The sequence below is a fragment of the Callorhinus ursinus genome, unplaced genomic scaffold (assembly GCF_003265705.2).
Source record: "Callorhinus ursinus isolate GAN/ISIS: 27379988/994484 unplaced genomic scaffold, GSC_fseal_2.0 scaffold1, whole genome shotgun sequence".
NCBI classification, from domain to species: Eukaryota; Metazoa; Chordata; class Mammalia; order Carnivora; family Otariidae; genus Callorhinus; species Callorhinus ursinus.
Genome location: NW_027397063.1, coordinates 20,535,558 through 20,549,712, shown reverse-complemented (window position 1 = coordinate 20,549,712; position 14,155 = coordinate 20,535,558). Strand labels below are relative to the sequence as shown.

The following is a 14,155-nucleotide window of genomic DNA, read 5'->3' as shown; positions in this document are numbered from 1 at the left end:
ACCTAAGCTCAGAGGATAAGTGACTTACCCAAAGTCACATAGTCCTCAAACCTGGGTCAACATTGGGTGTGATCAGATGAATTCAACAGTAGGACACGGGATAGGCTAAAGTAAGGGTTACTTCTATCTTATTTCTGTAGCCAGAAAACCTGGTCAAATTTAGAAACTGCTGTTCTTTTACCTATATTTAGTTCCTATTCATTTTTCTCTCAACCTTTACATAATTCTAGCATGACTTCCCACTTTATGAAGGAGTACTTGAAGTGTGCATCCGGATTAGTTATACAGTTTTCTTTGTTCGTGTGGGGGGATGGAAGCGTGTCGTGTGTGGTGTGACAGAGTATCTAAAATTTCTTCATATTATTTTTCTCAGAACTTGGGCTTGTAACGGAAGTTTCTCAACATGAAATGTCATCATGTCATCAATTTGGCCTCACTCAGGAAGTTGCAAGGCGCTTGACTAACCTCAATGAATTGGATGTTGTCTAAAACCTGATAATCTTTAGCTGACTATCATTTTAGAAGTTTTAAGAGTTAATTTATTTCTTAACTATCTTGGAAATTTAAGTGGTAAAAAAAGAAAAGCTTCTGATAAAAAATTTCAGAGGGAAAAATATATTGGAACTTATATCAGCAATACAATTAAGGGGGCAGAATTTAAATGTTCTTATCAAAAAAGTATTATGAAGAGTTTATCCATTTATCTGGACTAAAATTTCTCTAACCATGCATACTTTCACCACACACTTGAATTTGTAAATATAAGATATTCCTAGGATCAGAACAATCATGGCATTCCAGAACAGTTTTACAACCTTTCTGTACTGAAAGACTCAGTTTATTCCAGTGAGAGGCTATGGCAAGATTCTAATGCAGATTATATGATCCAAAAGGCCTTTACTGGCATAGTCTTGGGCAGCATATACATTCCATGTCTCAAAATTGTTGAGTGAATAAATAAATGATTGAGACTGGGACTCTCACCACATTTCAACCTGGAAACACAAAGCCATCTGGTAACCATTAAAATACCAACTTTCTAACCACCTTCACATCCACTCTTGAAAGGCTCAGACTCATGTCTGTCTCCTAGCCAAAAGCAGCAGAAGGTCTGTCTTTACCTTACAACCTTGGGTGAACTATGTCTTGCCTTTTTACTTCTCTTTATCCAGCGTCCATGGTTGAGAGAAAAGCCCAAGGAAAATGAGCAGCAGGGATCCAACAGATGAAATGAGGGCAGCAGCGATCTGTTAGTGTGATACATACTTTTGCTACAGATATCCTTTTCAGTGCTGTGCTATGTGATGGGGCCATCCTTCTGGCAGCTTGAACCCCGTAGTGTCTCCACTCCTCCCTCCTCCTCTCTTTGTAAGAAACCAGTCTCTCTTCCTCTTCTTCAGCCTCCTCAAGACCTTTGCAGCACTTCCACTCAAAAGTATATCCCCAGATCCTTGACTGGGTACCAGATCTTCATTTTGAAGGAATAGAAGTTGTGGCTGAGTAAGCTTCACCAGCGATTTCTACCATTTTACAATCAGGCAGTTCGTTTCATCCTTCCTAACCTACAATTTCTTGGTATCTTCATAAAGAGGCTGTACTCTCTAGAACTACCTGAGGCAGCAGGTTGGTTAAAGTTTAAAAATTATGGTCAGTGGCTGTGCTGTGTCCAAGGAGGTCCTAGAATAATCTGTTTATTAGAGTTGTAGCCATAGTCAGGAGCAGGGCCATGATGGAGGCAGCATGTTGGAAATTTGAAATTGAAACACTATTTCCTGCTGTGGAGAGGGAAGAATAGAGAGTAGGCATGTGATTTACTCCTGACCTGGGCACTGCATATGGGATTAAATCTCATGGATCTGGAAAAATATACTGGAAATTAACAATGTAATACTGTCTCCCAGCATTTGAAATAACACTTTGTATTTCCTGATTTTTCCTAAGGTATTGTGTTTTATTTTTTAAGAAACTTTTAGATCACTTTGGAAGGTATTTACCTATAGACTAAGGACATTGATTTAAATATAAATATGGAATGTGTTATATGAGAATAATTATTATATTCATTGCACTCCGGCAAATGTTTCCTAAATGCCCACTCTGTACCTGGTATAATACCAGGCACCAGAGATTAAAAAGGCTAAACAAAATAATAAGGAGATCATGGTCTTGTGGAAAGGTAAGCGCCTCTCAAATAGATAAAGTATAATATGGTAAGTCCTATAACTGACAGAGATACAAGTTGCTATGGAAACCCAGAGGAGAACACCAAAGGAAATCATGGAAGGCCTCACAGAGTAAGTGACTTTCGTGATGAGTCTTAAGACAGAAAGCAAAGGGAGACTCTTGGATGTAGAAAATAGCAGGAGCCACTCCAGGAAAATAAATAGCATAAGAAAAGTCACAAAGGAAGTGGTGAATTTGTGGAATTGCAAGAAGACTGTTATGGCCAGAGAGTGTAGAGTGAGAGGTGGGAGAGGAAAGGTATGACTCATAGGGTAGGTGAAAAATGGTTGAGAAGAACCTTATATATCCCGGAAGAAAGTTTAAAAATTATACTAAAGATAGTGAGGGGCTATAAAAAAATTTCAAGCCGGAAGTACATGATTTGATTTACATGTTAGATCTTTTTGGAGGCTGTGTGGAGGATAGATTGAAAGGTAGGGCACTGGTAGAATAGAGGTCCGTTGGAAAGCTATTGCACTGTTTCATACATGAGCTCATGAGCTTCCAAAGCAAGACAGCAACCATGGGAATGGATAGAAAGCCATGAATGACAAAACGCTTCTAGAGGTAGGACTTGATTATATATTGAATCTATATGAGAAGGGTATACGTGAGATGAAGTGAGAAATGATTTTCTGTTTTGGGTAATTGGTTGGGTATTGGTGTCATTAAAGAGAGAGTTTTTTTGGAATAAAAAAGTAGAGACAAATTTGTAGAGAAAAATCCAAGATTTGGGTATGTTGATCTGAAGCTTCTAGAGCGCTATGGGCTGAATTGGACCCCTTTCCCCACAAATATGTATGTTGAAGCACTAACCCCCAATGTATGATATTTGTAGATGGTGTTTTGGGGAGATAATTATGTTTAAATGAGGTTGTCAGGGTGGGGTCTTCATGAATGGATCAGTGCCCTTCTAAGAAAAAACACCAGAAAGTTTGCTATCTCTGATGAGAGGACGCAGAGAGAAGGCAGCTATCTGTGAGCCAGGAAGAACTCTCACTAGAATCCAACCATGCTGCAACCTGATCTTGAACTTTTGGCCTTCAGAATTCTCAGAAAATAATTTCCGTTGTTTAAACCACCCAGTCTATGATATTTTATTATGGCAGCCTGAGCTGACTAATACATTGAAGTATTCAGGAAATCAGATAACACAGAGCTGGGGTTCAGGAGACAGACTGAGGTGAGATAATTCATTTGGGAATCTCACTGTTAAGAGAGATTTTGTCTAGAGGTCTAATATAAAAATACTTTCAAGTACCACTAATCTGGAAAATGGCAAGTGCACATACTTCTTTTTATTATTAAAATTAGGGTATTTCACAATTAAAAATATTTACAATTAAAGATGAAACATCTGTACAATTATTAAAATTCATTTTACTAAATGAGAATCAACAATATCTTGTTATCTATACTTTTATACCAGATAACAGTGAAGAAATTAACAAAAAATAATTACTAAAACTCCACTGTGGATCAGGATGAAATGTCTCCAGTATTAATTCACACTCTCCCATTAAGTATAAAAATGAGTGTGAATGCTGCTTGGACAGTTGGTTAAACAGACACATGCTCCATTACTATTTGTTGAATAACAAAACACAAATGCAAAACTGGCAGGTATGAAAAAAGGAGTTTTTTTTTCCTGCAGAATTTATCATTTCACACTTAAAGCTGAATAAAGCTTATCTCACACATATCAAAGACTTACACTATAGCTTTTCTAACACAGGCAGGTGAAATATTAACAGGTAGCATTTAAAATAATAAATATACATACTATTTACAATAATTGGGAATGTTAGAGACATGAACTCTTATGTAAAATCATTTAGATTAAAACATTTTAACTTTAGGCTGTATCGGCAAATGCTTTCTTTCTCTCCTGTTTGATCTTTTAGCTCAAGTAGGGTTAAAATGGAATGCATCTATAGATATAAAGTTGAGAAAGTGTGTTCAGTCACTTGGCTCTGTGATAGTAATCTTCTGTACCATGTCAGAGAGATTTTCAGACTCCAGATCTTCTTTGCCATTATCTGAATTTTCTGATGAGATATAACAACCAGAGTCCCTTGGGCAGTCGTCTAACTGTGACTTATTTAAGGAGATGTCTGGGCTTAAGGATAGGGGCACAGGTTCATTTTCTTGCTCTTGAATAGCTGTAAATGGAAAAGAGGAGAGCAGTTAGGAGGAGCCAAGACAAGTTTTATTCACGTACTCATTCGCCTTTGAGCTATTTTAACAGTACTAACCTTGACTTCATTACATTTGAAACTTCCGTGAGTAAACAATATATTTGTTTATTATAAAAGAGATATTTGCACTCAAATATTCAAGCCCTGCTTTCCTAGAAGACAAAGTTTGCTCCCCCCCTTTTTTTTGCTTGCTTGCAGTTTCATGGAATTCATGTGAACTGCTTGCATAAGCGAAGATCAATATGGACTTTCTTACATTAATGATAAGTTGCCAGAGAAAGCAGATTGTATCCACAGTTTGACTGATGCCTTGTCCAAATACTCCTTAAAGTAACATTAGAAAAAGTCATTTGTGGTTTAAATGTAAAATCCAACTCAATGGTGATCTTTGTGGACAGTTCTGGAATCATGATAATGTGGAATAATGAATAAAATATCACTCTGGGCAACAATGTATAGTAGGACTTCAATTACTTGGAATTTAAGTAATAAAACTTAAAGTATTCAGAATTTTCCTCTGTTTGCATTCACCAGAAAAATCAACATACAGACCAGGTTGCTCTTAGATAGTAAAACACCACCATTTTCACTGACTCTGCCTTATTTAGTCTTCTACATCTTTGTAGTTCTGAAGAACAATTATTTATATTCAGATTGGTAACTCTGTTATCAAAGCAGTATTCTAGATTCAACAGACTTTTTCTTTCAAAAAAATTAATACTAGAGATGTAACAAAAGATACTTTGAAGAACCTAAGCAGCACTATGAAGTTTTACTCTTCTCAAGAAGCTTTTAGCCTCAGAATTCTCTTGGTCAATGTAAAGTTTCTTTCCTTGCCTTCCCTGACACCAGTTAATGTGTGTTTCTCTGCATCATGAGTTGGGTCCCTCAGGGAGGAGATTATCTTAGGCCACCACCTGTCAGCTCTATCAGCATATCTAACCTCAGAGCTTCTCCGCTTTAGACATTTGAATAACTCCACTTTGGAAGAACCAAACGCATACATTTCAGGGTGGGACAAAACCTCTGCCTTCGGAGGCTATGTACTTCATCCTATTCTGGTGAGAAGAAAGTAAATCCCAACTCCAAAATCCTGCAAGAAGGAAACTGTAATGTTCCTCAACAGACTTTATAAAAGTAAAATGCTAAGTAATTTATCTTTAGGAAATCCACCCTTTATCTTGCCTACAGATACCCTGCTTTTTTAAATGCATTTTCTAGGCTTCAGATACCTTGCCAACATTATGTTCTACTGTGCATCCAACTGTTTATCAACATCCTTTACGAGAGAGAATTGAGCCGTGGTGCCCTAAGGCATCCTTGTATGTAATGAATTCACTTCTCAAGGTATCTAGAGTGGTACTCATTTATGTACCATCCACAGAAGAATTGAGAAAAGAGTCACATTAGTTTTTGTATTCTGTGGTTTAGACGACGAATACAGGTGGAGAAAGGTTGGGAAAAAATGATAAAGATCATTTTAGTCTACTCATCTTCAAAATGAACCATAACAGTTCTTTTAACCTTTTCCTCAGAGCTCTAATTTGCAACAATAAAACCATGTTTATGCCATTCTTCTGAATTTTCTCCATGTTTGCCACAACTTTTTTTAACTGTGGACTCAAATATCAGGTATTTAAGGCCAGTGATGTTATTATAACTCATTCTAGGTATCAGGAGCTTTAATTTTAATATGCATCGAATGTGACTGTTTACAAATTTTAGCCACCATGAAGCATTTTCTCTTTATAAGTCTTAGCAACCGTGAAGTTTAGGGAGAATCTTCTTAATATTCACTAGTGTTTGTGAATGTCAGTCAGTTTTGTTTCCAAAACCGCCTTGATGAAAAGACAGCCCTAAAATGGGACCTCATTCTCTGAAGGAAAGCTTTCTCCCCTGCCTCTGCTTTTCTGTCTTCTTGCCACTGACGTGAAAGAACCAGCTCTGTGTTTCATTTCCAAGTATTTCTGGAAAAGGCCAGAAAAATTAGTCCTTTTGTAATGCTTCCTGCTACTTCAGCAGTGGTTCACCATATTTGGAGTGTGACCCTAGGCCATATTTCCCCAGATTATATTTGGGCCTATCACCTCAACACAAAATTAAAAGAACTTAGTTATTGCTCTTCAGACCGACATTTTAAACAGGACTTAGCATAATAAAAATTGCTCCCAATACTGTGTTCTATTTAGGCTGATTACTGATTGTGGGATTCTCTTCAAGATATAAGACTTGGACTTAAAGAACTCTGATTTCCAAAATTAGTTCTTTTTCTTCCAAAAAATAAGTACTTAGCTTGGTATTTCGTCTTCAGAAGCCTCTATCCATTCCCCTCAAAGGGTAGCAAAGTAAACAAACAATAAATGAAAATCTGATGCTAACAGAGAATATGTCATTTTTAAATATTGGTAATAAAATGTATTTGTTTTTATTTTTGCCTGAGAAATGCTATGTCACCTTCTCTAAATTCTCAGAATTGGTTTGTTTTAAATACAGATTATTTATTATAGGAACCCTTTATCTGCAATTTTTATGGAAAAAGGAAATAGTTTCTCAGTATGAAAGTTATGCAGCACAGTAATTTACAGAATAGCAGCAATTTGCTAAATGATTTCCTAGTGAAATGAAAACATGACTTTGCCTCCTCAAATGCTTCCCACCAGGCTGGCAATAATTTCAGGCAGGTGATCAGCTGGAGCCCCTCAACTGTAACTATAAAAAGAAAAGGCAGGTCATTATGTTATATTATGGAAATGAAAGCTATATAGCATTCAGTTTTTGTGTTTGGAGGGTCAAGGTTTTCCTTTTCTTGTTTTTTTTGTTTTTTTTCCATCCTGACACTAATGACTTCGGGATTGGCACAAACCTAGGTCTTGTGCTATGGATACTTTTTCCAGCAGGGGGGCTGAATTCATGCTAATATGTCCATATTTTCTTTCTAAGTCATTTAGTCCCTTCGTGTGGCCATGAAACAGAGTAAAGCTAACTGATCCACCTCGAAATTGAAACTATAACCTTCATCAGTTTTAGCCCATGGTCCAATCATCTGAGCTAACCAGGCAAATAACACATTGGGATAAGAAACAGTTTGCCTCCAAAATTACAGACTTGCCATGTAAGATATGAGTGCATCTTTTTTTATATCAAAATATTTCTGATAATATGTTAAAAAATCAATATATATGATTAAGTATTCTATTACTAAAATTATGTGAAGACCTATAGACTTATGCATATAATTGACACGTGAAAGTGTTAAAATTTTAGATAGATTTTCTCTATATTTCTCATGTCATCTATAATGTCTTATATTTTAATTAAAAAACAAAAGAAATTAAAATGGTACAGTTTTTCAATAAAACCCCTGCATAGTTTGCAAATATTCCAAAGGCTATACATTTTCAAATCTGGGTATATTGGAGAATTATTAAATAATTTGAAAAAGGGTGTCTCTTATTGCTGCCAGCTAACAGGAGGCATAATCAGAAGACCAGAAAGCAACCCCAAACATTTCTGTACTCGATATCATGAAAATAAAATAATTACATTAAGGAAAAATTATTTAGGAAATATTTTGTCATGAAGAACTAATTTGAATATTAAAATATATTATTTCGTACCAAATTTTTATGGAATCATGTAAAGCCCATGGTTCAACATTTTAAGATAGTCATCGATAAAGATAAAAAGTGGCATGGTGATTAGATTAAAACAGAAGACAGCTAATATAATTATTCATAAAATAATTATATTGGAATTGTGACATTTAATTAATTAAGTATAGGCAATCTCAATTATACTAAAAGTGAAGAAAGCTTTAAGGAATTCAAACTAAATCGTAATTCTGGGAAAAAGTTCTCATATCCTAAAGAGAGAAATCTGTCCTATATTCACATAGGTTTCTCTCTCAACTTTCTTCACCCAAATATTCCAGATTTTGCCTTTACTTTTAGGTCTGAAGCTTCTCTTTCTTTGGGCTTCTGTTTCTTTTGGGTACTATAAAATAATGCAATCTACAGGGCATAAGAAAATGCCTGGCCAATGAAAGTGTTCAATAAGCAATTTTTTTTTAATAAAAAGAATGTGATGTTTAGATTAATTAAAGGAAGTAGCAACTAAAGATCAAATAAGAAATTTCGTTGAAATTCAAATGAAGATACCTCTTGGCTCTTTGAATTATTGTCCCCTTTTTCTCTCCTGGTGCCATCTCCAAAGAGGAAAAACCAAGCTATGTCATCCTCTCTGAGGATGGCTCAAAACCTCAACTTCATGTTGGAGTCCCATTTGAGTCACTCAGAACAGAACTCGGGCATTCTCCAGGTATCTACGGCTGTGTTTATTTGTCCAGAGGCAGTGTTGTACAAGGAGGAACATTCAGTAGACAATATGGCGAAACTCTTAGTTATTTCTGATTTCATCTTAAGCACATCCTTAAATTACCTGAACATGTTAGTTTTATAACAATGACTTTTTGGTAATCATGTCATTTGAATACTAACCTACATTTGGAAAAACAACAAATGGAAAACAGGAATCCCTTCATGGAATAACAACCAGTTACTCTTGTTTTCCTGAAGCCATGAGAGAATAGGAGTTGAAATGATGCTCCCTCTTTTTGCACATCTCTCTTTGCATCTTAACAGCGTAGTCTACCTTCTGATGAGATGTGGGCCACGCAGTGAATCTTTGCACTCACATTCACAGCAACCTCCCCTTGCACCCTGCTGACTGCCTCAGTAAGGGTAGAGGCACCCTCATCTGAGATCTAATCGCTCAGCAGCACCCAGATGCTGAGGATCCGGATGCATCTGCCTACTGCAAACACTTCTATCTGTGAGGTGGGATTGCTAGGGACTTAAAGTTTTATAATCAGAAAAAAGTTTCCTTATGATTTACAAGTCTCTTTATTTCCTCGTTCTACAAGCATTTGTTGTTTTATTGTTATTGTTTTTGTTTTTCATTCTGCAAGTATCTGTAAACCATCTACTCAGTGCAGAGCACAGAACTAGGGGCTTTAGGAAAGGCATACGGTATTAGAGGATTCTGTCTTCTTTGACCAGGGTAATCATACAAAGTCATGCCTAGTATACAATCATAGTGCAATATAAAAACAAGTACATTACAAGTGCCTTAGGTGACTGAGGTGAAAATTCTATGGACTCTCTCCTCTGGGCACTGTTCTCTGATAGAAGACCAAAAATGTTTACATTTCATTTTATTGTTTTTTTATTATATGGAATATGGCATCAATCATAAATTAAATCTTTGGGGGGAGGTGGTAAAACCAACAAGAAATCTGAAGAAATTGAATTGCATAAAGCTAAACAGCTATAACTAGAAATATATATTAAATATATTTATAAATACATAAAAGTCAGAGATGCCCATGTGCCTTCTCTACTGTGTATATGTGGATGGTTAACCTGTATTTCTGAAAAGCTATACCTTTCTTGAGTCTAGATTCAAATCATACAGCAGGTGGGTTGGAAACACCAGGCATGCATGTCAGGGGCTAGGGCACCAGGCTACCCTGGCACGCTGTCAGACTGACTGCTGGACTGCTGCTTGGCATTAACTACAAACTCCCCTGCCGGCAGCTCATGTTCCAGGCTCCTGGCTGGGACTTGCCTCTTGCTCTGCGTCGTTTTGGGCACGTAGGCAGGCAGGAAGGCACAACTGGGGATAGTTGAGCAATGTGGAGCTGCTGTGACCACAGCTGGTGCCAACAGCCTGGCGCACAACCCACCCTTCCCCCTTTCCTCTTCACTGAGCACTGCCAACAGAGGTTGCAGTTATCTAAAATATATGATACACAGCTTCTAGGACAGTTTGCTTATTCAGTTACTAAGTTGTTTTTTTTTTTTTATCTTTTCCCTGCAATTTAAAATGTAATTATTCCTGTGCTTATACGGAGAACAAGCTATTTCCATCACCCATTTTCCCTGAGGACAATAGTACACATTCTCATCACACTTTTAAGACACATCAAAGGGCCTCTAAATGTGGGAAAAGAGGAACAAGTTCAGAATAAAGAGAAAATATTTACTATGAATAGCAGTTAACTCTGATTATTTGCAAGAAGCATTTATTAGCAAGCAAAGGGGTCCTGAAGGTTGTGTTTATGAACAACAAACACATGCACACGCGCGCACGCGCGCGCGCGCGCACACACACACATTCTCTATTCTTACTGGGAATCTTTATTCAAAGCAAAGAAACCATTTTAAAATTCAGATGAGAAAGAGAGCAGTCCTAATGTGCACCAAATAATTCTTTTGCTCCTTCAAAAGCCAAGTCTCACTCCAATTTTTCTTCTCCTTCTAACCTCATCTAGATTCCCAGCTGAGGGAGCCAGTGACCTAATTCTGCTCAGTTCTAAGGCAACACGGGAGCAAATTCAGAACATCTCGGTATTGGCCTTGACGGGATTGCAGAACCCCAAAGTTGTTAGCCTCCTCCAGAGGTAATCCTGTAATCAGCGCTACCACCACTCACCCAGCCCTTCTATCAGCTTGTAGGAGAAACACCTTTACCTCCTGTCAAGCGGTGACCTAAAAAGTGTTAATCCAGTTTACATGTTCAGGGTCAGAGTGGGTACAGTGCTATCTATTTTGGCCTAAGAGAAAAGGAAAATTGCTTTGCTCTAAGTATTCGATTTCTGTTTTTGTCCCTCTCCCACTCCGCCGTCCTCTTGGGCCCTTTAGATACATTAAAGGCTCACATGTGGCTTGTGGTTTTTCCTCTTTCCTCTCAAAGTTTTAACTCTTGTTCTTCACACAGGTGTCCACTCTCCTTGATTTTTATAATGAAGGGTTAGTAAAGCAAAACTTTCCAGTTCCCGATCGAAGAAGCATTGAGGTTTTAAATTAGGAATTTTATCGACATTCCCCAAACTGACTGTATTCAGTGATCAAGATAAAATGCATACATAAAATCCTGGCCAATTTGCATGCTCCGTTCTTACACACACACGCGCGCGCACACACACACACACACACACCCCTGTTTTTAACCTATGACTGTGACATGCATTTGTTTTTAATAATATCTTAGTTTTATATAACCATATATTCAAGGTCTTTATCTTTCAAGGTACATGAAGGTTGTGCATTTAATCTTTAGCATGGTTGTAGGAGATATGATTCACAGAGTAGAGAATAGATAAAAATAAGCATGCATGCAGCAGCATGGTGCCGAATCATCAGAACTCGCCATCTTATCAACAAATAGAAGTCATTCTTCTTTATTTCTTGAGCAAAGCAGTTTCATATAAGATAAATAGCTTTCAGTCAGAATAGCCTAACATGTAATATGCATCTTTTTGACATGTATATTCTAGTACTACTTTAGACCATAAGATTAAAATAAGAAAAATCTCAGGGCTGTGTGTTAACAACAAACACTGGTTGCCTCGGCATTTTTTAAAATATTTTTCACCCCCCAAAACTTGGCTTTGTGTGTGTATATTTGTACATTACTGGTTCTTATTAAATGATCAACTTTTAGTGACCTTCACATACCATTTTCTAAAGTCTTATAAGGGAAATAATTTGGGGGATTTTTACTTTTTTATTTCATGCTTTGGAGATACTGTGTTTTGTTTCCAGGGCATAGTAGGATGTGTTTCTAATAGATGTGGGAGACTGGGTTTAGATTTGTGACCTTGAGAAAGCTACTTAGCTTCTCTGGTTTTACTTTCCCCATCTTGCAAAGGAAGCATTTGCGTCAGATGGTTTTTTCAAATTGCACCTAGCTCTCATACAATGTTATCTATACATCATTATTCTTTCATTAACATAGAAACTAGAGGGGGGAGGGGGGTGAAATGAAGCGGTTAAGTGGACACCATACATGGCCCAAGCCACAGCGCTGGACCGATCTTCCCGCCGTGGGTCCAGACGGAGCACTGTTTTATGGCTAAAAACCTTTCTCATCCAGGCTCTCTTGCCCTTCCAATTCACCAGTCCTGTTGCAATGCGGCCATAGCTGTCTTGCACCTTTCAGGCAGTAATGTTGTTGCAAGGTTTCTGTTCTCACTTACGTATTAACTTCCACTTTCTGAGATGGAAAACTGAACTGAAGCTCCTGAGAAAATTGGCATAGTAGAAAACTTCAATTTTCAGATATTCATTGTTCTTTCTATATTTACCAGTTTGCATGTGTGGAAGAAAGAACTTGGATTTTTATAGCACGCTGCCTTTGATTAAAACTTCAGCTCTGCTACTTATCTAGCTGTTTTTGGCCTTTTTAAAATTCATCTCTGAAATGTTTTCTCATCTGTGGAATGGACAAAATACCTATATGGATGGTATTACAGAAGAGAAGCAATGTGTTTACAAGTGCTCAAAAAATACCTTTTCCCTCCCACTACTTCAACATCAAATTATTCTGGAGGGTATTGACAACGATACTGAACATTATCAATTCCAAGAAATCTACAGAATCTGTTTCTTAGCCTCACATTATTTAGTGAGGAGCCATGTTTAGAAATGACAAGATGTGAAAGAAACTGCCTCATTTACCCCAGAGATATTGCCTCATCAGTTTACATGGATCAGTTTTGTTTTGGCTTGTACTATTGAGTAAATTGGCTACTTTCTTAAAGTTGATCTTTGTCTGCCTTTGTGACCTCATCCCCTTCTCCTAGCCCCCACAGTTTCGAAGGGTGCATATAAATACCTGGGCCTGAGAGGAAATAAATTCCGGAGGTGTCAAATTAGTCTTACATGTGAAAGCTCTTTGAAAAAGGAGGAAGATCTATGCAAACGCAAGACAGTAAGTAAGAATAAAGTGAGATGCAGTTTCTAAAAAAGTAAATTTATTCCTACGAGATAAAAGGCCAGTGTATAAACACGTGCTGTGTAACTATGCCCATTTTAGAGCATATGAGACAGGATACAGGAAACCTACTACGAGACAGTCAGGAGGCCTGGGTCCTAAATACAACTTTCCTCCTTGCTCTCCATCTGGGCTGTTACTTGTAGAAAGTAGAGTAGCATCACAAACACTGGCCCTGGCTCTCCATAATTTACTATGTGTGTGAGCTTGGACAAGTTACTTATCTCTCCATTTCTCATTATAAACACGGGACAGTACTCTCTGACTCACAAAACTGTGGAGTGTATTATAGAAGATAATAAATGTAAAGATCTTGGCTCAAAGTTTTACTCCGAGAACAGGTTCAAAAAAAGTAGCTAATGATTATGAGCAATATTACTTTTGAAAGAGAAAGTTGGATTAGATGATCTGAGTTCTTTTTCATCTTTAAAAGTCGCTACATCCCTCTTTCTTCCTTAGAAAATATTCCTTGTGGAGTTTGGTACGTCCCGAGCTCAGGGTTTCAGAAGCCTGACCAGATTTAGTAAGAAGAGCGTTCAGATTGGGCAACTGTAGAAACAAAAGCTTTCCTATCTTTACAAACCCAGTTGGTAAGTGAATGTGCATGCATTACTCCATCTTCAGTTTATACTTACAAATACAGAGAACCATCTCAGATAATAAAAGTGAGTGCTGAATATTTTTGCAAGCTATATAACATTTTGAAAGAATACTATAAACACATACAAGATGTGACTATATGGTAATGAAATGAATTTTCCTGTGCGGCGCGAAGGCTCATTAGCTTAGAGCCATGCTCGGTGCTGTTCTACAGAAGTTGCATATGACATTTCTCACTAATGGCTCATGCTGTCACTAAATATTTGTCTCTAACTCCCTCAGTCTTTGGGAATGCAGAC

General features: G+C 37.3%; 1 protein-coding gene across 2 annotated transcripts in view; it reads right to left on the bottom strand.

Moving 5' to 3' along the window:
* Nucleotides 1–646: 646 nt before the first annotated feature.
* The window catches only part of SAMSN1 (SAM domain, SH3 domain and nuclear localization signals 1), a 133,762-nt gene continuing 120,253 nt past the window's right edge, over nucleotides 647–14,155 (bottom strand). The window contains exon 12 of one of the 2 annotated variants that reach the window (XM_025872783.2): nucleotides 647–4,385. In XM_025872783.2, coding sequence (XP_025728568.2) covers nucleotides 4,183–4,385 — 203 coding nt within the window. In that variant the 3' untranslated portion in view covers nucleotides 647–4,182. The remainder of the gene's footprint in view (nucleotides 4,386–14,155) is intronic. The other variant, XM_025872768.2, reaches the window with a different exon arrangement.